Source organism: Tympanuchus pallidicinctus, unplaced genomic scaffold, assembly GCF_026119805.1.
Source record: "Tympanuchus pallidicinctus isolate F22 unplaced genomic scaffold, pur_lepc_1.0 scaffold31, whole genome shotgun sequence".
NCBI classification, from domain to species: Eukaryota; Metazoa; Chordata; class Aves; order Galliformes; family Phasianidae; genus Tympanuchus; species Tympanuchus pallidicinctus.
This window is the reverse complement of record NW_026294749.1, coordinates 2,261,225-2,288,034: the sequence shown is the minus strand read 5'-3', so window position 1 is coordinate 2,288,034 and position 26,810 is coordinate 2,261,225. Positions and strand designations below refer to the sequence as shown.

Here is a 26,810-nt window from a genome sequence, read left to right as displayed (position 1 = left end):
ATCTAATGAGCACAGTGACCCAAAAGACACACAGCTGGATTACAGTACCTATAGCTGGAAAGCTGTTTCCCTGCTTTAATGTGCAGGGGATGTAAAATCATGTAAGATTTAAGGTGCTTGGCCTCTGGGAGAAGCCCAGCTGGCTGAGCAAAAAGCACGCTCCCTTTGGCCAGCTGCAGCTTTTCCCAGACAGAAGTTTCTTTTCATAGAATTTTTATCAACATTAACTGCTGGATAAGTCTGTGGTTTGAATAAACAATGAAGTACAACAGTGTTACAGAAGCTGGCTAAATAAAACAGTCTAGTATTACCAATTCATTAATATTCCACTGCTGAAAAAATGTGTTTCAGGCTGGAAATGCTGAGGGTTTACTTTTTTTTTTCCTTTTAGAAAAAAGTATTTTGTTAGTGCTACACTGCTTGCAGTGAAGCCTCACCTCACTACCACATATTATCACTTAGCAAACTGCCGTCCTATCTCTTCAACATCTGATTCCACGTGACTACCAGCTTTTTACTTTTCCAGAAAACATGAAGCAGTGTTTTATCAGACCTCAAAGGACTCCAGCTGTCAGCATCAACAAACCTGGATTTGGAAATGAAAACCTGGTGCTAATAAAATGGCTTCAGCATTACTGAGTGCAGCACGCAAGTATCTGAAGCAAGATACATTCTCCCAGCAAGCGCAGGAGAATCAGTTCACTCAGCCTGCCTCAGTTGTGTCACCCCTCTGCCAAAACGCACTCGTTGTGCTTCCTGTTGTCACCCGTTTCAAATTAAAATTCAGTTCCACTGCACACCTGCAGGCTACCAACCGGGAAGCTCTAAGCCTTTGCTAAGTCCACGCTGTGGGGTTCAGACTTAGTTTTATGAGGAGGACTTTAAGCTAAAGACACCTGAACTGAAGTATGATCCATTTTGGAAGGAACTTCCACCTGAGCAGCCAGAACAGGTGCAAGGCAGCCTTTGCTACAGGTGGTCGTGCTTCTGCGTTTCACCCTCCTGTATCACTGTGTGCATCCAGAAGCATTTCTGACTGCTCTTTGAAAAGTCTCAGAGGAGAAGTTTTGCCTGCTGTTTCTTCTTACTTGTGAACTGCTTGAATGTTCAGGTGAAAATATCTGAGCTGCGATGTTACAGGAGGAAGAACTCTTCACAGAAGCTGAAAAATGTCCATCCCTTGACCAGCTCATGCAGGACTCCAGCTGCATGGACTGGCAAGCAGGCCTAGCTCCTCAGGGAAGCAGGCGGCTGGAGCAAGTACTGCCTGCCAGTCTCTTGGAAGGAAGGCAAGAGAGAAGCTCATACTCTCACCTTCCCCCTGCCCCATGGAGTTGGCTCAATCACCAGTGGGTTTCCTTATCTTATCTGAGAACACAAAGGGTGTTGATGTTTAGCCAGCATGGTCTGATCATGCCTTGAACTTGCCTGTGCTTCTGCATGAAGGGGACCAAAAAGTTTGTTGAAACAAAAAGAAAAATGAGATAGAAATGATTCTTGCTACATTGTACAACTGATCATGGAAAACTATCTGTGTAGCAGTATAACATTTAATAAACACAAACAGGAAACTGACTTGAGAAACCAGAGGTATTAAGAAATATCATATGCAATATGCATATGCAACAGTGATTTTTGAGGAACCAGATCTTTTGCATTTTATGATGCTTTCAGACAACATTGTTGTCTTTTTCCATAGTAAATTAAAAAAAAAGAAAAAAAGCAAAGCATAACATTGCTCAGAATAAGTCTGTAGTATTTATGTTAATGAAAGATTAGTTCTGGATTCCTGAGTGTCTAGTGACTCCACTTCTGGGACAGGGAAACATGAGAAGAACAGTTTTGTTATGAAACAAACTGTCCTCTTACCTCAGAGGCCCTCTCCTCTCTTCCCCTGACCTATCCTCATCTGCTTACTTCTTCTATTTACAGAACTCCATCAAGATTACTTGCTCTAATTTGATCATCGGTTTTTAGGCTCCAGAAAGAAACCATCTGGCCAATTTCCACGGCCTCTGTCCCATGGAAGGGCATAGCAGAGGATCAAAATGGTCCTACCTCACTATGCAGCAGGTGGAAGCTTAAATTATAAGCTTTTTTTTTCTTTTAAAGTCCTATCTTTGAGTAATATCTTTGAGATCACAGACACAAGTTACAATTTTTTCCTCCTTTTACTTCTCCAGCATTTGATACCATTATACTGCTTAATGCTGGGCATAAGAATAACAAGAATGAAGTTACAGAACCTCCAGAGACTCATAAATCATAACTTCAGTTACCAGTTAAGATGCTTCGCCTAAGATTAGCACCCCCTATAGTCAAGAGAGAGAAAGAGATCACTACAGGAGAGCTACTACAGGGGAGCAGACAGGAGGAAAAGTCCCTGGTGGTAGTGCCTTCCCTTCTGACTTGAGGGATCCCAGCTTTGACCATCTGATTTTCCAAGGGTGATGGACAGTGGTAGACTGTTTTTGTCATTACTCCTTTTCATACATTGGTCGTGTATGTTGCTTGGAGGAATGGCATCTGCAGGAGTGATGGATTAGGCTTAGATCAGAAACCACCAATTATTTCCTCACAACACATAAATAATACAGCTTAGCACTCCGAAAGGAATTATTCTTTGCAAAACATCCATTGGAAATTGCCATTGGAAAGGCAATATTCACTAGTTGGAACAAGTCCATAATTTTTGGAAAGGCAAGCCAATTTTACACAACAGTCTCACTTTGCAATTATGCACTGCTCTTTGCTTTCTTGTTAGCTTGCTTAGTTAGCTTTATAGTCTCTTGAAACATTCCTCTTTCTTTCATTTCCTCTTTTTTCCTTTCCTCTTTTGATTTTTAAAAGAGATTTCCCATTTTTAACTAGTTCTTTTGCCTTAATCTCAGTAAGTTATGCATATGCCTCCAAGTACTCTTGTGGCTCTAAAAAGTCATGGTCACTGTGAGAAGATGGATGGGAAATGACTGACTGCTATTTCTCCCAGTGCAAGACAAAGATGCTCAACACAGTTACTGCACAACAGCTTTAAAATGAGAAACTCACACTAATTTAAAATTTAAAATTTCATTTTAAAATGAAAAAATTATAATCTCATTTAAAATGAGATGCTCGCACTAATTACTTGCTGTTCTGGGGGCAATGGGAGTAAACAGACACACACTCAAAAGTACTGGACAAAATAACAAGGAATATTTTCATTCATGATAACAGCAAAGATGTAACTTCTGGCAGTGGGCTGCTGTCTGACTGTCTGAAGCTAAAGGAGTTTCATATTCCCCAGTTTAAGATGCTCCTACTGGATCTGGAGCTGGAATGCTGGCCTAGATCTAAATTCAGACTATTCAGATGAAAGTCCCTACATAATTGCTTGTAATCCTTCCTTTCTCTCATTGGAATGCAGCTGAAATATTGCTTGCTTGCAGGTCTGTGCTACCTTATAGCATAAACAATTTCAAGTTCTTCAGTCCTGCCTGGAATGATTTTGAAGTCTTTATATCACCTCATTCACCCTTCTGCCTGTGGGATTCAATTTCATGACCACTGCACTTTTTTACCTAATTTTTTCATCTGACATCACGTAAAATGAATTGAGATTATCAGGAGCACAAGTCTCACACCCTCTGTGATTCATATGATCCAATGCGAGAATTAGAAATAGTTGTCACTGGAGCCAGTCAAAGGGTTTTGAAACAAAACACTAGAATGTGTTGGAAAATGACAGCTCACAAAAACAGAAGACTTTGGTGGACAGATGAGAAAAGGCTACGTCCAGCTTAATTGGTGAAGAAGGCAATCAAAGCAGTGCTTGTAACACTGCTGGAATGCCTCATATCACTTTTTATTTCAGTGCAGTTCTGTTTATTGCATTCCCCTCCTCCAAGATCACAAAATGATTTTTTTTGTAGTGAAACTGAAAACCTTACAAAATGAACCAGATTATCAATTTCTTTTCAAACAAATTTCAACCATCTTGCTTAGTGAAAGTATTTGATAGCTTCTGTAAAGCCCCTGGCTGGATCTGAGTTGTAACTACAAAGCAGAATCTACTAAACTTGACATTAAAATGTGATCTTATGTGAAGTTGGGGGGAGGTGTTTTAGGTTTTGTTTCAAAGGCTGATCCATGTTAAGTGCAACATACAGAGTTAATGTAGAGCATGAAGCTCTGAAAACAGATACACCATTGGGATTTGTGTAGATGTATTTTTTTTCCATAATTCTTCTTTATTTTTTATCTTTTATCACTGCACTTCCTCTTAACAAGATATGGTTTGCTAATGTCGTGTTTCAGCCACAGTATGCACAGAGTAAAGCCATATCCTTCAATTCTTCAGTTTTGCTGTACTAGCTAGCTAGCTAGCTAGTTTCAAATTTACTTTCAGTGGTAAACATGCCACAATGGGGATCATCACCATATATCAAGTAGCTGTGATCAGGCAGATCAGGTACCAGTAATTTTCCTAATGGAGATCCAGTGTCAGAGATCAAGCACGAAGCATCAGATGTCTGGCTTGCCACAGCCCAGAATCAAGTGTCGTGGCTCAGGACTGTAGCTGCAAGGCATTAAGTGTCACGTGTCACAGAAGGAGGAGCAGATAAAGCCCTGAACCTCAGTGATGGGCTGTGTCTCCACAGCTTCACAATCAGACATCAAGAATTAAAGCAGCAAAGGCAAAGCTGGTTGAATGGTTCTCTTAGGTGAGCAGGAAGTCTCTCTGCCAAACACTGGTTTTGTCTTGCATTCATAGAGGCAAGAAGTACCTGTCAGCCCACCACCCTTCCTAAATACAATATCACTGTGCTCAGGACAGTGTTCAGAAACATTTTGTGCAAAGCTATGGATCTTTGCAACCTGGGCATTTAGACACTACAGAGCACCTGTTGCCAGCACGCTCTCCACACTAACTCCACACACAGCACTGCTTAGACTTTGGAAGAATGAGGAAACTGTAAAAGAAGAATTGTTGACTTACCTCATACACAAACCCTTTGTGCGTGGAGGGTAAGTAGGAGGTTGCTGGTGGGCTCTAATTTCACACTGTTTCAGTGCACAATTACACTTTCACCTGCCTGAACATACTAAACCTTTAACAGGAGACCTACACACAGTGATTTGTATGAACCTTGGAGATCCTAATCCACTGGGGGGGACAGTGATTTATGTGTCCCAAACAGAAACACAGAGGTGCAGTTTAATATCAATGCAATTCGCTTTTTTGAGGTCTCTCAGGTTTTCAGGCTCATAAAAATCTGCACAGAGGTAAAACTGATTGCAAATTAGAAGGTTTCAATCAGTCTCTTTCATGCTGCAGTCCTCCTCACACTAACAGAATGGTCTGCCCAAGTTCAGGAGAGACTATTTGAGCAGAATTATTTTAAAATCTTGAAAACTCATTACAGAGCCCACGAAATACGGAGAGACTTCTAAACTGAAAGGAAAATAAGTAAAAATAAATCCAGATCTTCCACCCTTCCCCTTCCCATCCCACCTCGCCAATCTGGAGGCAGAAACAATGATCATTTGAAACACGAGCCTCTAAACTGGAAATTGTTTCAGTGGATTGCACTCTGGTCTTCCTTCATGATAAATTCCATGGAAAGTATCAGAGGTGCCTTCCTTATAAAGATGCTGATTGCCTGAATGAACAAATATTGTGACTGTGATTCCTCTTGAGCAGGGAAATAACGCTGCTAGATGCAAACAGCTTTATTTTTTTAACGTTAATACAGAGAGATCTGAAGGTCTTAGGATACAGCTAGATGTTTATAACCACACATTCTAATTGGCTTGCATTAATTCATTAAGATTGTCTTGTGATTGTCAAGGATCCCTCGGAAAACAGCCAACTGTCATTGCTGAACCAAAAAAGGAAGCAATGCTATCCTCAATAAGAACTCCTGGAAAGTACTGACACAAGTAGATTCTCAGAGAACATTTAAGACTACGGTTTGAGGCTATGTCTCATTTTTATAGAGCTTGGAATTAAATCCTTGGCATATGAGCCATCTGTAAATCCTATCTATTATTAGCAGGGATAAAAGAACATGCCTGGAGCCATTTAAGGAACTGCAACAATTGGAAAGAGGTGGCCTTGTTATAGTTAACATTCATTTCACTGGACATCATGATTAGTGAACTTAGGAGACTTTGGGGCTTAGTTCCTTCAGTTCCCAGCTAGTTTTGGTATTCACGGTTTAGAAGTCAGGACAGAGGATTCAACGGCAGCCACTGCATCATCACATTTCATGTCACAGATCTGACCCTTTGTCACACCAACACCTGCTGTGCTGCTGACAACTAGAGTATGTTAACTTTTCAAACAGCCCTGATACCATCGCCATCTCTGTGGAGGTCCACAACCTCTCCCAGGGGTGTGAAACCTGATGTCTGTGTCCCAGTGCCTGGAGATCACTGCCGAATCCTTCCAGAGTAAGCAACATGTCTGTCCCTGCAGAATCAGCCATGGTTATGCCTATTACTTGAAAATCAAATGAACAGCCTATTCTTAGTTACGTTTGCCCCACAGCACATTAGGAAGTCATTCCATTTCCAGGACTTTGCAAGGTTCACAAGGAGCAAGCTACAGACTAATTCCCAGACAAAATTAAGCTGAACAATTCTTGGCTTGATTATTCTGCAGATTGCATTGGCTTCTCACCAGTATGGCACAAATGTTCCCTATCAGGGGACTTCATATCAGTTAGGACTTGAATATTCTCCTTTACAAGCATAGCTGCCCCTTTGAAACTCAGAGCAAGCCAGGCAGAAACTTGATGAAGAAGAGCAATATCTCCTTTTCTTTTAGAGGGAAACTTCCATGCAATATGGTCACAACACAGATGTGGAAAGCCCCATTAAAGGAAATGCAGCAGAACCCAGCTGACCCCTTTAGGAAGGATATGTGACAGAGTCAGTGCAAACTTTACAGAAGAATAATTCTATACTTTTATTTCAGTGGGCTTCTCTGCTGTGCTGTTTAATTACTTTGATTGTTTGCCAAACTTTAGCCGGTCTCAAGCAAAATAAGTTACTTCATTCTGATAATCTCTCAAATACCATTTTCCTAGGAAATGACATCCAGCCAAGTCATGCACACATGAGTTTACATCCAGAACAGCTGGTCAAGGTCTGATGATTTCTGATCCTTTGCATGCCTATCACAGAGCATATCTACATGGTATATGAAGTGTAAAAGAATGAAAATCATCCAGGAAAGGCAAATGATTCCAGAATCACATTAGTAAAAAAAAAAAATCCCTCCTCTTTCCTATAAAACCACAAATGACCTGACATCTTAAAAACACTTTGTAGAATCCAGCTCTGTTTTCATCCCATAGCTCCATACTTCCTATAGGGTAAGGTCAGCAACGCTAACAAATGTAAGTAAGGAACATCACGCATTTGATGGCAGCCAGACTAATCTGTGCCACCCACAGTGCAGAAGTCACAGTGGGCAAAGAAAAGTATTATTTAAAAAATTGGTATAAGTGACATTAAAGCACTAAGGTATATATTGTCTTGCAAAACACAGAAATATCCTCTTCCATCCCCAATGCCATCTTCCAGCACCACCAATTCCAGAAATCCAAACTTTCATATTTTTTGTGGGTTCTGGGCTAGCCAGATGGCTAAAGCAGTGTAGAGTCAACCCTTCACCAAGAAAACTGAAGAAGTCAGTTTAAGTGAAATGGAAGAAGTCCTCTCAACGAGCAACAAATGGGAGACTTAGTAAATACAGGGGAAATCTAGAAAGACAAATGAGGAAGGAGCTGAAAGAAACTGTGTGCTGGGAAGCTTACAGAAAATAAGAATGAAATTTAAGATTTATGAGGGGAGAAAGACCAGAACTGATCTCGTGCTATAATCCTAGGAAATACATAATCAGCAAAGCCTCATGCAGCTCCCATACAACATGGCTCCATTATCAACTATTATCAATTCAAAAAGCAAAAGAATCCTGAAAGCAAGAAGAGCTGAAATAAGAAAAATCCAAGATAAAAAGGTAACATCAGAAACAGAGCACAAAACATGATAAATAACCAAATACAGATATAAAACATTCTATGAGACTGAAACTTGCCTCTCCTGAAACCCCTGATGAATGATTTCCAGGCAGAATTGAGATATTAGCTGTCATTTTACCAGAAGGTTTTTCACCACTGGAGGTCACTGTAAACTTTAGTAAATTCAGGTCTTTATCAGACGCTCAAATAAATGAACTGTACACAAGGTATGTGGGATCCACGTGTTGAGCTGAGATAGAACTGAAATACAACTTGCAGAGAATTCAAAAAATACCTGTAGCTAACTGTGGAGGACTTCTCACTGCTGGAGGAAATCTTATTCCTGCTCCAACTACATGCAAAGCACTTGGCAGTCTGTTAAGATATTCAATGGATGTCTGCACAAACACAGTGACCAGCTTTACTTTTTTTTTTTGTCAGTTTGCCTCTTTTACCAGTGTTGCAGACACTTTCTATGAGCACTACGAAGCCAATACTTACTAACTTAAGTATAGTAATATGATGGGGACACAGCGTGAGAACTAATAGCTCCTAAAAATCAAAGTTCTTTCAGAAAATGAATTGGCAATATTCCTAATGAAAATATAAGCATGTCAGGTTTGAAGGTTTGCATTCTGTTTGTCAAGCTTTTTCCTCTTTTCATTGCATTCAGATGGGAGCAACCTTTCAGATAGTTCCTAGCACAGCCATTCAAACACATAGTAGAGCATATATATACTATATACATCACGGACTTTGAACTGATACTCAGGTAGTGGAGACAAATGTCCAAGTTCCTGTCCCCCATACTGTAAGGAATCCCGCTGATACGCACATCCACACACAGACCCGGTGTTCACAAAGCAGACATCCTGCGTAACATTCAGGGAAAATAAAAACAAAAATACTGGAAATGAAAGAAGGGAAATGAGCTCAACTGTTTGGTGAGGAAAGGGAATTGTCCACACACAGGTTTCTATATTTCCTGCTAATGGAAACACACCAGACCAATTCTTGGCTTCTGTCAACAAGAATAGCTTCAAAGGAATCTGGCCTGGTTTGATCTAAATGGAGAACGTCTGCAAAAGAGAGGCAATCCGGGTCCTCCAGAATTTAAAAAGAAATTTAAAAAGAAATTTTAAAGAGTCAGCTTTTCTTCTTTCTTCCTATTTACCTTTCAGCTTTTCCTTTACTCTTTTGCATTTTAACTTATTCCAAGGAATCACCAATGGAAGGTTGTTCATACAACCCATGACACAGCTAAATCCCATCAAAAACTAAACTCTACAGCATGAAGCTTAAAAAAAATCTCTAATGATTAAAGTACTACATGGTTAAGCAAAGGATATCAACAATGACAAGTTCACTGCATGTTACTTTATTGCTTCATTGTGTTGTTCTCCTTTCATTTTTATTTACACGTGGAATATGATGTCCTTGAAAGAATAATTGTGTTTTCATTAGCTGTATGTGGGACTGAGGATCTTACAACATCATTGCAAATTAATACATATGTTATTAATAATTCTAAAAGCCCCAATTTAACAAAGCATTTCAGCACATGCTTAAATTTAAGCATGTGATCACTGTGATTATTTCATCACTGTCAATAATGTTTAGTCCAGGACCACCCACACGCTGAAACATCTCTGGCCATATCCTCTAGCATGTGGTTTTAGCCCACAGGAAGGTAAAACATCTCAGCTTTCCACTGGAACAAACAGTACTTGCTTATTTGCAATTATAATTCATTGACAGATAGCGGTCCTTTAAATACCTGATGTAGTTCAAAAGCCCACCTTTTATCTTCATCTCATTCTTAAATAACTAATGACTCTTTGGGTCTGCAGTGAAGTACCACAAAGACTGAAGAAAGCATGCCTTTATAAGCTGACAAGAACAAAATCAGAACACATATTGAACAATGAGTCGACAGGTACTCCAAATCTACATTAACTCTTTTCCCTGTGAAATGTTTTGTTGGCATAAACTTCAGTGTTTCATCTGAAACTCAAATGTAAAATCTCATTCCAAGTCCATGCTGATAAAACTATATAACACTAAAGATATGCACTTCTTCTTCACCTTCCATACATTTCTTAATTACTATAAATTATCATGATTTCTAAGCTGAACTGCATAATTAACTTTCTAAAGTCAAATGTAAATAATATATACACATTTTTAACTTTAAAGAGTCTATTTTTTTTCTTTGGTGTCTGCTGAAGACTTTGGGAAACCATTCACAGTGCCAGACTCCACTTACGTTAAGCATATGATTCCAGATGCAGGAGATCCTGGGAACTCAGGGAGACTTGGCAAATCTGGAAATGCAGCTCAAATCATTATTGCCAACTCATATTCTTCCAATTAAGCATTCCTCTGATTTTGGAACCTAGAGGTAGGTAAGAAGCCAGTTTTCTCTACCACAGTCACATGATGCTGAAATGGAGATGACTGAAGAATTTCGGGGGAGAAAAAAAAAATCTCCCACATACTTGGCAAACGCTAGATAAAACCACAAAGGTTTCATACAACATCCATGAGAGAATATGTTCCCAGATATAAGAAACAGGTGTGATGAGGAAGACACTTCTTTCATTACAAGAGGGTCACACAGCAGTAGCAGCATGCTTCAAGTCTTGGCCTGTAAGTCAGAAAGGCAGGCTGATAGCCCTGCTTGTGTCAGTTGTCTGCTAGGTGACCTTGGATGTTGCTTTCCCTTTGCCCCTGCTTCTCTATGTAGCTCCACAGTGGCTGCCTGTTTACACTGTAAGGTCTCTGACGTGACGACTGTCACTCATTCATCACTCATTCACACGGTGCATAAGTAAACTCGAATGCAATAATGCTTCGTGTTTCCCAAGGAGGAAATTAAGGAACAAATGTGCATTCTAAGCTGGCCTCCTGAACTACCTAACCATGTATGAAATAACCACTAATGAAGCAGGGGGACCACGTAGGCCAGGAATAGTGCAAGCAGGCATCATACAAACCTTTTTACAAATCCCACACTGGCCCTCAAAAATATCTTGAATCACTCTGCAGGCAATTACTGTTAGGCAGAAAATATTTCATCTGGATTCTTTAAGAAGATCATTAAATAAAATCCACTGGACTTGTCAGCAATTCTAACCATGAATTCCTAACCAAGTCATCGAGGGTTGTTCTGCCTGACAGAAGCAAACAAGTTTTAAATTTGAGTGACTTACAGTTGAATGTATGATTTACATTTGTTGTAGAACTTTATTATAAAGTATTTTGTTATGTACCGTGTACAAGGTGTTCTCCCTACAGTAAGGAGATGGCTGTAAGTCCTGTGCTTAACAAACACAGTAACGTGATGGGAGAGGCAGTAGTTGTATGTGGAAGCAGGACAGTGATGAGAAAAGTGATGAGTTACCTTCAAAGGTAACTTTGAACAGTAAAAGTGTTTGCATATATCCACACTTTTCTGTATGTCTCAATTTTAACAGTGGGTTTTTCTATAACTAAAAATGAAGTTCTTAGCAGAGTTTCAATCCACTGATTGTGGATGTAGTGCTAGAAGCAAACAGATCTTCTGCCTTTTAGTGGCTAGAATATTGCCTTGAAAGAAGAACAGCTTAGAAGATTATACATTACTAGGGTAAAAGTACCTCTCTATAGAAACTTAAGCTAACAGTTCTAATAATTTTGTCTGATTCATTTGCCTTAATTGCCTGGATTTTGGTCACTCTTCTATATTAGTGGTGTTATATGGACTTCAGACCCTCCAGCTTGTAAGATGCCCTCACCAGCAAGCTGTATTTCCATTCTGTTTATTTCCATTGTTACAAAACTGTAATAATTCCCTGTTAATGTGGAACTGGAAAAAAAAATGTATAGTGTAGGCATACATAAGAAACCTTGGTATCTGTAGGATGGTCTAAAATAGGTAAGAGCAAGATGGTTTTGGCAGTTTTTCCACATTCAGAACTGCCAAACATGAAACATCATGAATTTCAGAAAAAAGCAGGAAAATATTTGGCTTGGCAAAAGCAACACTTCACTTGGTGAGCATCTGCTTTAATATGTAATGATGATATTAAGAGCTCTAATATCATCAAAGGTCAACAGAAAATTATCCTGCACCTTGTTGTCTCAATGCCAATAGTTAAGATAAAAGGCTGTAATTTTCTTCTACCATCTTCAACTATAGTCACTATTTCAGATATGAGGTCAAATAAACAGGCTTAAAACTAGATACAGCCGTAGCTGAAATTAAACCTGTCTGTCCATGTATCTGCTCAATCACTGATTAGTCCAGGCATGAAGTAGGCATGTGTACCAGTATGTCTTAGTTAGCCCCAAAGATAGCGAACTAAACTCTCTCCTCTCTAGTAGTATCACAAATTCCTTTATGTGTATTACATCAATATTGTGCATGCTTTCTTTAGCACAAGGACATATTGCAGAACACCGTTTTCACTCCTCCCAGGAATTTCACTTGTAAATGCCAATCAAGCACTTAAACGCATTTGACTAAAATACCCTTCTTGATATTCTGTTCAACGTGTACCTAACAGTTACATTTTCTATACAAGCACTAAGGGAACTGTGTGAAAAACAAATATTTTCAGTACACGTGTAAGAAAAAAACATGAGGATCTATGTTGGATTGTCCATGTAAGGGGAAAAATGAAGATCCTCAGCTCATCAAAATGTTCATTACAAATGAGGTTTCTGTTTGAGATGACAGAAATGCGACCTCTCTTATGCAAAGGCCCTTGTTTGGAATGATCACGCTGTACTCAGCACTGGCAAGTCATTTTTATTGCACTGTGACTTCTAAACGTGTCCACTAGGCATTGCACAAGAGTGCCAGAAGATAAAGGTCACAGGGACGGTCTGGATTTATCTCCCTCCATCTCAGTGTGTATTACAAATTGGCTGGGTAGGTAACCCGTGATAAGACACCTTTGAATGGTCATGATTGAAAGAAGTCTATGCTAAGCCATGCATCCAAGAGTAAAGATAAGTTTTAAAGGGAAGGAGGTATTTTTCTAACCAGCCAAGATTAATCATTTTTTACACTAAAATAAGCATCTATGCCTTTGATGTATCAAAACTGATCTGTTTGTCGTGTTTTAACATCCACAAATAAACCTCTCACCACAGTACTCACCATCTAAATAAAAAACAAGGAGAACGATCTCGGGGAGGAAGGAGTAAGTTGCATGTAAATGAACATCCAAAAATAATGAAAACATCTAGGAAGCTGCTGCATATTTCTGGAATTGGAGATTCTGGATCAAATAGCACGAAGGAACTTTGCAAAGTAATAAGCATTCATGAAATGGCTGGGATCCAGCATGCTGAGGGTTCTGAGGCATGCCTCCCTGCAGATCTCAGCATATAGTTATGTAAAGAGGATACTAGACAGTCAGCAATTTCATTTCCATGTTACAGATGTCTCTGACACTGACTGAGGGCATGACCTGACCAGCAACTCCGTGTCTGTTTTTCATTTTACTAATCCCTGATCCAGCTGTGCAGACAATGAATTCTTCAAAGTAGGTCCTATCCGTACAGTGCCTCACATAATTTCAGTTAGGGCCTCTGTTTGCTCATAACACATGCAATAAGTATAAAAGGCTCTTTACAGACCACTAAGCAGCTACAAAAAGCAAAACTAAGAAGGGAAACAACATCTATTTTAAAGTTTATTTTTTTATTCTTCTGCACATCAAATCTTCCAGCACTGCTTTATAATCTTCGTGGAAACTGAGTGCTTAGTAACTGAATAATGGGCCTGTCAGAGACAAGACAAAGAACTGGACCCAAGGTGGACGTCTACTTTCAGTCACAGCTGCTATCTACCTGGCAAAATGATGTGTCAGGGATGTGACAGCATCGTGACAAAGGTATAACTTGTTCAGACATCTGTCTTCCAGACTCCTTTAAGCTGTGTGTAATCTGGCACTTGAAAAAAAAGTCCAAGAGTACAGCTACCAACAGGCACAAGACCAGTAAGATCCATAGCCTTCAAGAGGTCAATAATATTCATAGGATAGGATAAATGACTTTAATGCAAATCTCATTTCTTTGCTGGTTGAAGGCTTAACAAAAGTATAGTTAACTGCTTCTGAAGGAGTGTGACATGTAGAAAGAAAATGCATCCGCTAAAAATTATTTGTTGTAGCTCTAATTTTCCTTTCTCAATTAGCTTTGCTTCGAGGAAGAAGCATCATGACCAAATGGTCGTACCTTTCCATCAGAATCCCTTAGGAAGCCAAACTCACATTTTCTCCAGAAGCACAGAAAAATGAGCAAGATCCTCCTAGATGTTCTTAGATCCCATCACTTTCTCTCCCCAGTTTGGGAGTTCATAAAGTAACATTCTTAAACACAACTTCTACTAGAGATCACTATCAACATGTCCAAGTCTTCACAGGTCTGAGAGCCACAAGAAACATATCAAAATGCAGAGGGACAAGGGAGCACTGGGGGTGGTTAACTTGCAGACGACAACAGTTCTTCTCTAGAAAGAGAAGGGAAAGGGTAAGTCTGGAATGGACATGCCATGGGGTCCTGAGATGACGCAGCAGTCTTGATCTCAGCATGCTGTTGGCTCATTTCCTTCCAAAGCCAAGAATTATCCAGGAGTCCCTGCATGAGTACAGCCCTACTGACAGTCTCAGGCAAGGAAGCTTGCCCTGCTTTTGGAATACTTCTGAGCCCATGTCACCTTTCTATGCACAAGGGCTTAGGAGATATCTTGGGAACTTTGCACCTTGTATGGACCTATAACTCAAAAGAACAAATGTAAGATAAGATGTGAAGCAATCAAAAGACAGATGTTCAACAGGTGCTACCACTCTGAATTTCAAAAGTGGATTCATGATGTCTGCAACGAAATTGATGGAGCACTGACAATCACCAAATTATGGAAAAATGTGGGAAAAGAATGACTTTGACAAGTCACATATGACAAATAAGGACTAGAAAGCAATCTTCAATAGTCTTAACATATAGTATTTAAAATTCATAGTCTTAACATATAGTGTTTAAAATTCTTTTTCATTCGAAATGCAATGGATATAGTCCTCCTGCTAAGAAATACCAATTAATACACTAGGTCTTAAAAACTGGAAAATACTGCTCTGAAAACAGTGCCTCCTATTTTATTATGTTGGCCTACAACATCAGAGGCAGATGATGATGGTATGGCAGTAGAGGTTGAACTTTTCCACCAATATTCCATTATGTTTTGTCGCCATGTAACAGAGGGCAGCAGGGGCAAAATTACATCTGACATGGAAGTGCATACAAAGCAAAGGTGTGTAATGGAATTCCTCCACACAGAAAAAATTGCACACATTGACATTCATCAATGCTTGCTGAACATTTATGGAAACCAAACAGTGGATGTGAGCAGAGTGAGGTGATGGATGCATGGTGTATTTCAGCACTGGTAATGTGAAAGATGTCATATTTCAGACAGTGACACACAAGTGTCACACCATGAAATGAAGAGCATCTCCATCAACTCAGTGACAAATCAACAGATTACGACCAGGGAACTGACTATGGAGTTGAATATCAGCTTCAACGCATTGGAAACAATAGTGGCAATGTTGGAGCACATCACCAATCCTGGCTGGACTGTCACACAATCATAGAATCACCAGGAGGAAAAGACCTCTGAGATTATCCAGTCCAACCTACCACCCACATTTCCACACTAAGCCATGTTCCTTAGTACAACATCTAAATGTTTCTTGAGCACCTCCAGGGACAGTGACTCAACCACTTCTACAGGCAGCCCATTCCAGTGCCTAACTTCTCTTTCAGAGAAGAAATTTTTCCTAACATTCAACCTGAATTTCCCGTGGTGCAACTTGAGGCCATTCTCTCTAGCTCTATTGTTAGTTATTGTAGTTGTAGCTACCTGAAGGGAGATTATGACAAGGTGAGGGTTGACCTCTTCTCCCATGTAACTAACAGTGAGAGTGCATTCAAGACGCTCATCCAGGTCATCAGTAAAGATATTGAACAGGACATGCCCCAGTACTGGCCTCTAAAGAACACCACTCACCAGCTGGATTTAGCTCCATTCACTACCACTCTCTGGCCCCAACCCTCCAGCTAGTTCTTTACTCAGCAAAGATGCACCTGTCCAATCCAAGGGCTGCCAGCCTCTCTGGAATACTTTGGGAGATGGTGTCAAAGACTTTGCTGAAGGAGGTCTTATCACACCCACTGTACAGTTCAGATTTGGTGCCTTCTGACTTCCATCTATCAAGGTCAATGATAAACGGACTGCATGGGCAATATTTTCCTAGAAACGATGCTGGTATAGCTGCTGTAAAACAGTGGGTCATCCCCATTGGTGCAGATTTTTACAAGTGTCACATGCAGGCTCTTACTCATCGCTGGCAAAAATACAGAGTTAATGGTGGTGACTGTGTTGAAAAATAGTATTTTGTAACTGAGAGTTTGCTCTATCAAATAATGCTATTGTGTTCTTCGTATCTGTTGTAGTTACCACAGAAATAAAAAGGAGACTTTACTTTCAGAGAACCTATGCAGTAGTAACAAGGCAGTAGAAGCACACTGAGCATTAACTGTGGGATGAATTAAGCTGCTTTTTTCTTACATTCCACACTTCACACAAGAAAATATGAAAAATTTCACTGAATTACGTCTAAAGGGAAAGCAAATCTTTTTTCAAGCTCATCTGCAAGTGAAATGATAACTCAAGACTGCACCAGAGATAAAAATGTATGTCACCAACCACAGACTTTATTATTTTCTTTGCCAGTTAATCCAAAAGCCAGTTTCTATAAAGAACAAGGTGCTGGTATGGTTTTGACATGTACTCTTAACGTTTTCTCTTCCCTTCACCACTCCAGTCTGAATGTCTTACATAAAATCATAACTGTATGTTATGAATGGCTTAGTAACTGAATGTGACTGATTTTTAAATTTGCCAAAGCAGCATTTCCTTGACTGGTACTGAAAAGCTAGTTCTCCATCTTCTGTTAGAGGGCTGAAAGATCATCGAATCAGAATCTTCAGAGTTGGAAGGGAAAAAATGTTTGAAAAACAAATCATCATTGAGTAACTGAGACTTTAACAAAGCAATTAATAACAAGTTATTATTTTCTGAGTGTCCCCTCAGTTTTTTTCCTTTCTTCCTATTTCCCATGCATCTATATGCCATAGGGCAGAATTCATATAAATGGAAACAGCATCAAAAACCTTAAATAAAGTCTTTAGTTGCTTTTTTTGTCTTTTACTTAGAAAAACATCAGTCCAGATTTCTGAAAGAACATTTGTTTCTGAGAGATTAGAGAACATTCACGTAACAAATTTCTTATCATAGAAGATTATAGAAAGAATTCTACACAATTTCTTGGCTTTGGTAGAATTGAATGGAACCATAGAATGGCTCGTGTGGAAGGGACCTTAAAGATCATCTAGTTTCAATCCCCTTGCTACAGAAGGCTTTCTTCTCTTTCTTTAAGTATGTTGTACTGAGTTATGACATGCATAGTAATATTTCAATTATTATCTTTATCACTGTCCAACAAAGCATGTGGAAAATTCCATTAAATTCCCACAAGGCCATGGTTCCCTGGCTAACGTTGCCAGACAAATATGCAGTGTAGGGCTGCAGATGTTTAAGAATGGAAAACCTTCACATTAAATCAGTTTTGAGATTCTAAGAAAAAAAAAATTTGCAGTAAACGAATTAAAATCCTAAAAATTCTGTCAAACTACATTCTTGAAGCTACTCTAGATTAATTGCTTTTTGCCTTTCTGAGCTCATACATTTCCTTTGTTCAAGCAACGTTTCTTATCAAGAATTCTTCTTCTAAAACACGATTGCACTGTATTACTTCATGGAAAATCACAACAAATATGATTGCAACTTCTAATGATGTAATAACAAATCCCTCCAAAGGCTTAGCTGCTGGTTCTGAAGGAAGATAACTTTACTAAGAGGAAAATAAAGGGCAGCAGCCTCACTGGGAATCTTTGAGATCTGTGGGACCAAGAAGGTTTGGCAACCTGACTCCCACTGTGGCTGAAGAGGGTAAATTTTAGGCAATCTCTTATCCAACACCCAGCAGAGGTCACTAGAGGATACATCATGTTTTAATGGGCAGACAAAGCACTTCGACAGCAAAGGGAGAGATGCACTTTCCTGAAAAGCACATTAACAGCTGTCTAGGTCTATGGCAACATATGCTCTCATAAAAGAAAGGAACATGTTCCAAGGAAAAAAAGTCTTTTTTTTTTCTTTTTTCTTTTTCCCACTCCAAGAAAGAATACACAGGTTTAACTGGCTACACTTAAACACAAGCAGCATTCTCTCAGTTGACAATATCAATACTGATCAGTGGAATACATCTTAATTATTAAAAGTATATCTACTACCTGTGTATTTCCAGGTGCAGGAATCTTTCTCTTTCTTCTACAGCTTAATACAGCCCACAGTGCGTGCCAGAAATAAGAAGCCAAAAGGCAGAAACTACTTGCAATCCAGGCAACATTTCTTTGCAGGAGTAGATCCATACTTTTACTTTTAATCAACTGATTAACTTGGGTCTCCTGATTTAGCAAATGCCATTTGGCAGGCACCCTCAGAACCCTCCCCAGCTCCATAAGAACCACCTAGCTAGACAAGGCTTGGAGACGCAGCAGGATCCCATCTCATACTTCAGCACATTCCCTGAACCTATAAGGAAAAGCAGTGATGGCTGACTGACAAGCACGAAACAGGTGCAGGGATCTACACGAGATACATATTGCATGGACTTGAAAGGTTTGCTCTGACATTCCAGAACTTCTCAAATGAAAGCAAACAGTGCAATCTTTTTGCAGTTAGCAGTGCAGACCACTGACCATTTATTGCGCACTTCTTCTTTTTTAATAGGCAAGAAGCATCTATTTTAAAAAAACCCAAACAACAAAATGTATGACATTCACTTAGAATGTATCAAACTGCATGTGCATAGGAAGGTCACTTTGAAATGCTTTACTGATCACAGTTCCTTTTCTTACTGCACTTACAGTCTATCCACGTTGCTCTCATATCCAAACCACTCTTACATACAGATCAGTTACAAGCCATCTCTCCATCTGATGTTCAGTACTGCTCACCTACCAAGTACCAAGCCCTCGATCTAATGGATGGAGGTGCTGGGTTGTTTCAGCCAAATGGATGTGAGACTTTCAATATCACCAGCATAAGTTCTTTCCCCAAAAAATTCGAGAAACAAGTATGACTTCTGCTGCTGAATTTTGCCCAGCAATTCAATTTGATGCAAACTTTGCAAAAAGAATTTTGGCCTAAGCAGCCAAAACTTGGCAAAATTTAAAAAAAAAAACAAAAAAACTGAAAATGGTGTCTTAAAATTAGAGAAAGCAGTTTCAATTAAAAAAAGAAAAAATAATAATCCTACTACCACCAGGATTATAAGTCCAGGGAAGCTGTTTTACTTAGAGAGTCAGAAAATGAAAAGTCTGACTAACAAAGAGTATCATAGTTTATTGTCATATATAAGGATACACAGCATATATAATTCTTAAATATAATAATATAAATAACAGGTGCCCATAATTACAGAGTTCAAACACTCATTGTGGAAGATAAAACAGTAAGAATTTCTTTTCTGCATGTGATTTATCTTATCAGAGCGAAGGATTTAACACACTTGCTCTGCCAGTGGAGAAATATGAACACTGGAAATCTGAAATACAAAAAGCTCCAAATGAAAGTATAAAAATCAAAGCATCATTTCTAAACAACAAGACATTTAAAAACTATACGTGAGGCTCTTTCCTTACTCATCATTTGGCTTTCAAGGCTTCAGAGCATTCTCAAATAACGTTTTGAGTTGTTATGGAATTACGCTGTGGAGAGTGCTTTTGAGTTAGTGTTTTTTCAGTCAGGTAATCTTAATATTCTTCTTCCTTCTGGGAAAGACAGATATTCCAAGAATGGGAACTGACAGTGTTAGGTAAAATATGATTACCTGAAATCATGGAATCATACACCTTGAGTCACAGCAATGGATTGTCATGAACTTGGGAACTGAGGAGAACACTTCAAAAAGCAGATTTTGTAAAGATCTGCCAGACTGAGCACAGCAACACTATGCCTGATGACAGAAATTTAGCAAACTGAAAAGGAGATTGGGAATAAAACTTGGCCCAATCTTGGCTGAAGTCCACTTACATTTTTCTGACTATAATAACCCAACCATTAGACATGGCGCTCTGATTTAGAGGCTGAGAGAAACTTTTATTAATGAAGTTTTGCACTTGTTAATGTATCGCCTGAAGCAAAACTTCATGTTGATTCCTGAAGACAGAATTTAGCCAAGATATAGATACATGTTCTGTTAGCCATACAAAGGGGGGGAAAGAGGACATTCTAAATAAAAGAGCACTTTTGTTGTGGGTCATCGGAGTCACCTCCAGCAGACATGGGTCTGGTGAACTGATGTGGCAAAGAGTGACATCTAGAGGCCTGTAATACTGCAGCTTCTCGACAGTCCAAGCCATACTTAATGCTGTGAAGTCATTATTCACAACTGATGGTCGGCAGTTTGGTGGGTTTGCTTTCCCTACTTGTATTTTAATGACTCTAGAGAGTCTTTTTAGAATACATTTTTGTTTTTATGAGAATATACCAAAATATGAAAATTATGTCTGCTTACATTAGAAAAAAAGTATTTCTGGAAAAATAGGTGTTTTGTGGAGGGCAATCATTGTCCTCTGTAATTATACTCAATTAGTCATGCACAGCATTTATTTCTTCCAGCAAGAACACACTTTGACCACTCTCTGCCAGATGCTCCCTTGAGCTGTAATCCACTCCCACTGAGTGGGTTGTTTTGTTACTGCTTTCAAAGTGAGCAGGACTACGTCCACAGAAATTATGTACGTGTGTCCACAAGCACACATCTGTGAATACATACATCTGAGCAAAGTTTACTGCGCTTCCTGCCAGCAAAATCTTCTTTCTTTCTTTTCCTGATCAGTATAATAAAACTGTTTGTCAGGAAAGCAGACCAAGTTAAGATCCTTCTAAGTAACGTCTTTGTTTTTGTTTCATCAACGCTCATATTGCAGCTATGGCCCAATCCTGTATCCCACTGAGAAATTCCTAAAAATTTTGTGTGAAAGTTAAGCTTTGCAATTAAATTCCAAACTTGTAAAAGCTTAGGAGAAATATAACTAATGTTTATATATCTGGAAACCTCACTCCAGTGATGTGGTAATTCACCAAAGTTCAGTCGGACTGCCTTTCACCTTTGAAGTCTTGTCCCCAGGAAACTGAGGATCTAAAATGGGAATACAGAGTATTTCTCCAGCTTACTACTAGCAACCAGCTGTTCATCTCCTAAGCCTATTCACTTTTTCCTTCCAGCACCTCCAAACTCTTCCTGCCTTATCTCGCTCCTAACAAAGAGCCAGTCAGACTGAAGAAGCAAGAACCAAGACAATAGGTAAGAGTTTTTGCAGCAAAAAGTGAGGAAAAATCCCATCATCTCAGCTACTGCCTACAATTTTTCATCAAACTAAAATACGTAAATGTACGTAAAGGGGGTCTCATAGCTATGGATGAAGGTTCACATTCAACACCTTCTGCTTGACCATAAAGAGATAAAGGAAGAGCTACGTAGCAGCAGGACCAACTTCTACTTTCTCACTTATGCAAGTTGTTATTTTCACTGGAAGAAATCTAACTTAAAAGAGGCAATAACAACCTCCAAACTTTAACCCTCCAGATTTTTTTTTTAAATTCTCATTTTCACTGTAACTCTAAAAACTTTCTAAAAGAAACACTTTATCTCTATTTCACGTATTTCATTTTCATATGCAGACCATTTTCTAAAAAGTAACAACTGTAGTAGCTCACTGAAGATTGGAAGAATTTTGTACAAAAGAGCCCCAGCAGATTAAGAAAAAAAAGAAAAAGAAAAATGGATTTTTTTTAGCTCTGACACAAACTGAAACATCGCTGTATTTACACTGATGCTCCAGGGTATCCCCTGAAGATGAAAATATTCAGAATATTTGAAAAATTGCATGTCAGCACAAACAATCAGAGCACAGGAAGTTATAGCACGTATATTTCTTCAAGTCCCAATCAACTCATTGCACTACTGCAAACATAACTCTTAGTTCTTGTCTAAATGACACGTCAATGTCAATGTTAATGTCTAGACTCTCCCACAGAAAAAGCATAATGATAAAAGGAAACACATTTTGGCTGATTACAGTAATCTTTCTGCCAGAGATAACATACAATGGCAACCAGTTCTGTTATTAACAGAGACAGATGCTGCCCAGAGCAACAGTGGACAGTGCTTGACTGTGTAATTGTGGCACACAGCAGGAACCATTCCCTGCTCCCTAAGTGTTAAAGGGAAGCAAAGGTTGAAGCTACCTTATTTCCTTCAGGAAATCTGCTCTTCCCTTGCGATTCATTCAGTCTCCACAAATTCTACTGCTGTTAGATGTGACCAATGCTTTTAAATTACGAATCCAACAAAATCTATGTCTACCACCTGTTTTTTAAGAGCCACACAACTGCACAACCTCTTTGGAACTCCTGAATATAAGTCCAACTGTGAATAACCCCGTTGCCCCCTTAAAAACAACAACAACAAATTCTTCTACAAATTCAGAAGATTAGAAGATTCTGAATAGTCTCTCACAGTCGAAATATACTTCCACAAACAGAAATGCAAAAATTGACACTGCCGGGAAATAAACAGAATAAACTTAATGAACTCTAAACTGGAAGAAGAAAAGGAAAGTACTTGGGAAAGACAAAATTAATTATGCAGTTAGTTACCTTTGCATCTTCTGTTCCACGATCTGATCCACTGAAATTTTCCTCACAAAAACCTCCAGTCCTCTCCACTTTTTTCATGGTCTGAAAAAAAGAGGTTTTCTCCAGTCTGCTACTGTTGTATCGTGTATTGATTTCCTCCAGCCTGTTAATCTTAAGTAGCTTCATACTGTGTCCAGTTAATTTAGTTTCTGTTTTCGTCTCCACCTTAGATTCATAAACCAGTGAACACTCATAACTTCTGATTTCTCCTCTTTCTTGTCTGTACAAAAGAAAGACAAATTGGAAGTTTCAACATTATTCATGAATTTAAGTGTAGAAAACTGCTATTGTTGGAAATTTTTATATGTCAGTTATCTGTTTGTATATTTTCTGACCCAATACAGAAATACAGTTAGCAAAACCAGCTGTTAATACATGGTTCTCCACCTCTTCATCAGCACTGAACTAAACAATTTAAGCAGGCTATAGGATGGACGTAATTTAATTTATTCACAGTGACAATTTAGCTCCACCAAATCATCATACATTACTGTTTCTTGTAGACCTTGCTTATGGATCATCACCCATTTTTCTACCAATTCAGTGGCTCCCTGTTGCTGAGATGTGTTCTCTTTCTCTCCACTCCAATTCCACAAAGTGACAAGTGAAGGCCATAAGATTAAGTCCATTACATTGTTATATATTAAACAAATACCTTTTTCTTTCCACTGCCCTATACTGTGGAAATACATAACTGTCAAAACGACTGTGATCTCAGGTCTTCTATTTAGTGCTGCAGAAGACTACATTCTTCAGCTGGGTTCTTTCCCACTGCAGATCCTCACTATGTGTTTTGTATGACATAATATAGAAACATAAAACCTTGTCTCAAGTCTCAATTTCCTATAGAAAAGCTTTTATTCCACAGCAAGGTTGGGTTTCCTTCCCCAAGTAATTACTTATTTACACTTGGAAAATCATAGAATATCTGTTGGGAAGGATCCACAAGGATCATTGAATCCAACTCCCTTCTGCACAACTAATTTTAAAAGACTACAGGAAACTACTCTGAAACACTATTTAGCAACTCAGAATTGGCCCAAGAAACCTAGGACAAAAACATTCTCATTCACTGTACTGGAAGCCCTGCTACAAAAGCACTGTGGTAATGCTTTAGCTCTAGAAAGCTGGATCTGGTCAACCTCATTACACAGCTCATGTTTTTTATTTTAACTTGCATAAATACCATAAACTATATGGTGTAATTAAGAATGTATACAGTCATTAGCAGCACAGGGAAGCAGACACCCAATTAAATTAGCTATTTTTACCCAAACACCTTTCAACATAAAATATCCTTCACTGTATTTCAATCCCACATCTGTACAGGTGCAGCTGATTAGATGTATACCCACACCAACTCACTTTGCACTGCCCTTATTTATCCCTCCAAACTCTTCCCAAATGTGAGAGATAACTTATGCTATCACAAGTAACACAGGAGGTGTTGACAATTATAGATTGTGGTGACAATTATAGACTAAAACCAGTAAAAGACTTACACTGCAAGCTTGCAGCTTGCAAATGAGTCTTCTAGAAAGATTTCTGCTACTCAGTTATTGTAAGATGGTGGTAATATGTGACTGAGATGCTCACAAATCTGTCAGCAGGTGAGTGCCCAGAGTGGGAGAAACATCCCTGAGCATGCTGTTAATAAGTGACATGCACAAACATCAGCATGGGATGGTGAGACATTCATCATCTGAATGAGTTTTGCACCCAGTATGTAAAAATGCTGGGTCTGTTGCCTCTAGCTATCATCGCTGGCTCTTCAGGTTCTACCATCCCTTTCCATCTTCTTCAAGTGAAATGACTCTTTGAGAGCTATTTCTTCCCCAGGTTATCTGAGCAAGGCTTATGAGTTTTGCTACATGTACTAACAGTTTCAGGTGCCATACCACAAGGGCTCAGTCTAACCCTTAAGCTGTCATCCTCATTCAGTCTATTCAGCACCAATGGGTGATAAAACATATCCCAAAGTTGTCGGAAAAAGCAAGTGAGCTTTACAGATCTCCTCTCCCCACCATCATATCTCCAGCTACTCAAAGTCCACGTGTTTTAGAGCTACTTGGCTGTCAAGACCATTTTTGGCATGACTTTCCCAGACTGCAAACTGGGAAAGTTGATTCAGACTCTCCATAGTTCCTCAAAGCACACATCATCTTGCAGGTTGTGACAAACAAATGTGGCCATCCATCTAACGAGAATGACATGTCCTGCTGAAAGGGCATGTTTTTCCTCAACCTGACCGATGGGTCAGTTATCTGGAAAAATATTAGTGGGATGGCAAGCCTGAAGGCATTACTGTGCTGTATTACCAATGAGAGACTAGGATCAGATTCAAATGTTACTGCCTTCTCCCTCATTACTATCTTAATATATTCCTGAAACGATAAGCAAAGCAATAGAAAAATTTTGAGGTGTACAGAGTGAAATTCATTTGCAGTTTTCCCCTTCACAGTCCCAAGGATTCAATCCCATCCTCATCGTGTGCCACAGAGCAGTGTGAGATTGTGGCCCTCCATCTTATTGAAAGGAAAGTGAAAAAATGTGTTTGGTTAGGTGTTGAGCTCTCTTTCTTTCAAAGGAGCATAAGCTTTTTTCCATCATTTACATTCCCTAACTTTGACCTTGGAGATACTTTCTTCTGGGTCTTCTCACCACACCAGTCTCTCAGTTTAAGCAAAACAGCTTGCTTCCTGTGTCATATCCTCAGTAACATGCACAGAAACCACAAGCCTGACACAGAACCATGGAAACTTGCCCAGCTGTATGTAGAGGGGGCACATACAGCCCTACAAAATAATAGCACATGTACAATGAAAGTATAACTGATAAAAGGAAGATAAAGGGGGAAGTTCTTCATAGAGAGAGTGGTGAGGTCCTGGAACAGGCTGCCCAGAGAGGCTGTGGATGCCCCGTCCCTGGAGGTGTTCAAGGCCAGGTTGGCTGGGGCCCTGGGCAGCCTGGTCTAGTACCAAGAACCTGGAATTTGGTGGCACTGCCTTGGCAGGGGAGCTTGATGATCCTTGAGGTTCCTTCCAACCCAAGCCATTCTATGATTCTATTATTCCACGATGAAATTAAAATGGCTCAGAAATAGAAATGAGCACAAATACATGTCAGCCAAAAAGAAGAGCCCACCAATAACCTTCTTCTTTCTCAGTCAGTTTTTAGATTGGAATCCAGTTAGAACTAGGTTTACATGATGGGTCATACAGCACTTTACTCAAAACTCTGTCCTTCGCCCTCCATATTGAGTTCCAATGAAAACTATTTCCTACTGGTTGGTTGCTTGCAAACCAGACATTTTCAATGTTTAAGCTGAGAGACAGTTACTTTTACATAGTAGCCAGACTTGTTTACCTCATAGATCCCAGCATAACACGTCTTGACATTAGATTGACCTGAAATTTACAAGCTGAGAATGGTTACGTAATAGAATATAATTAAATCTAAATATATAATTTAGGAAAGAAAATAAGACGTAAGGTGGAAAGAATTAGCACGGGGTCAAATTCAGGTGGTAGATCAGGACACTGATGGCATAGCTTCCTATGCTTTTATTTGAAATACAAAACAGAGATGTGGCACTGAGGGACATGGGGGGATGGGCTGATGTTTGGACTAGATGATCTTGGAGAAGGCTCTGGGGAGACCTTCCAGTATTTGAAGGGAGCGTATGAACAGGAGGGGGAATGGCTGTTTACATGGGTGGAAAGTGTGACAGGACAAGGGGGAATGGTTTCAAACTGAGACAGGAGGTTTAGGTTAGATATGAGGAGGAAGTTTTTCACACAGAGGGTGGTGATGCACTGGAACAGGTTGCCCAAGGAGGTTGTGGATGTCCCATCCCTGGAGGCATTCAAGGCCAGGCTGGATGTGGCTCTGGGCAGCCTGGTCTGCTGGTTGGCGACCCT

The 26,810-nt window shown here is 39.4% G+C and overlaps 1 protein-coding gene across 1 annotated transcript in view; it reads right to left on the bottom strand.

Annotated features, from left to right (window-relative positions):
• Positions 1-18,602, bottom strand: part of MYLK4 (myosin light chain kinase family member 4) — a 58,525-nt gene extending 39,923 nt beyond the window's left edge. Inside the window, exon 1 of the mRNA XM_052697611.1 lies at positions 18,417-18,602. Within this exon, the coding sequence (XP_052553571.1) occupies positions 18,417-18,554 (138 nt within the window). The 5' untranslated portion in view covers positions 18,555-18,602. The remainder of the gene's footprint in view (positions 1-18,416) is intronic.
• Between the last annotated feature and the right edge of the window lie 8,208 nt (positions 18,603-26,810).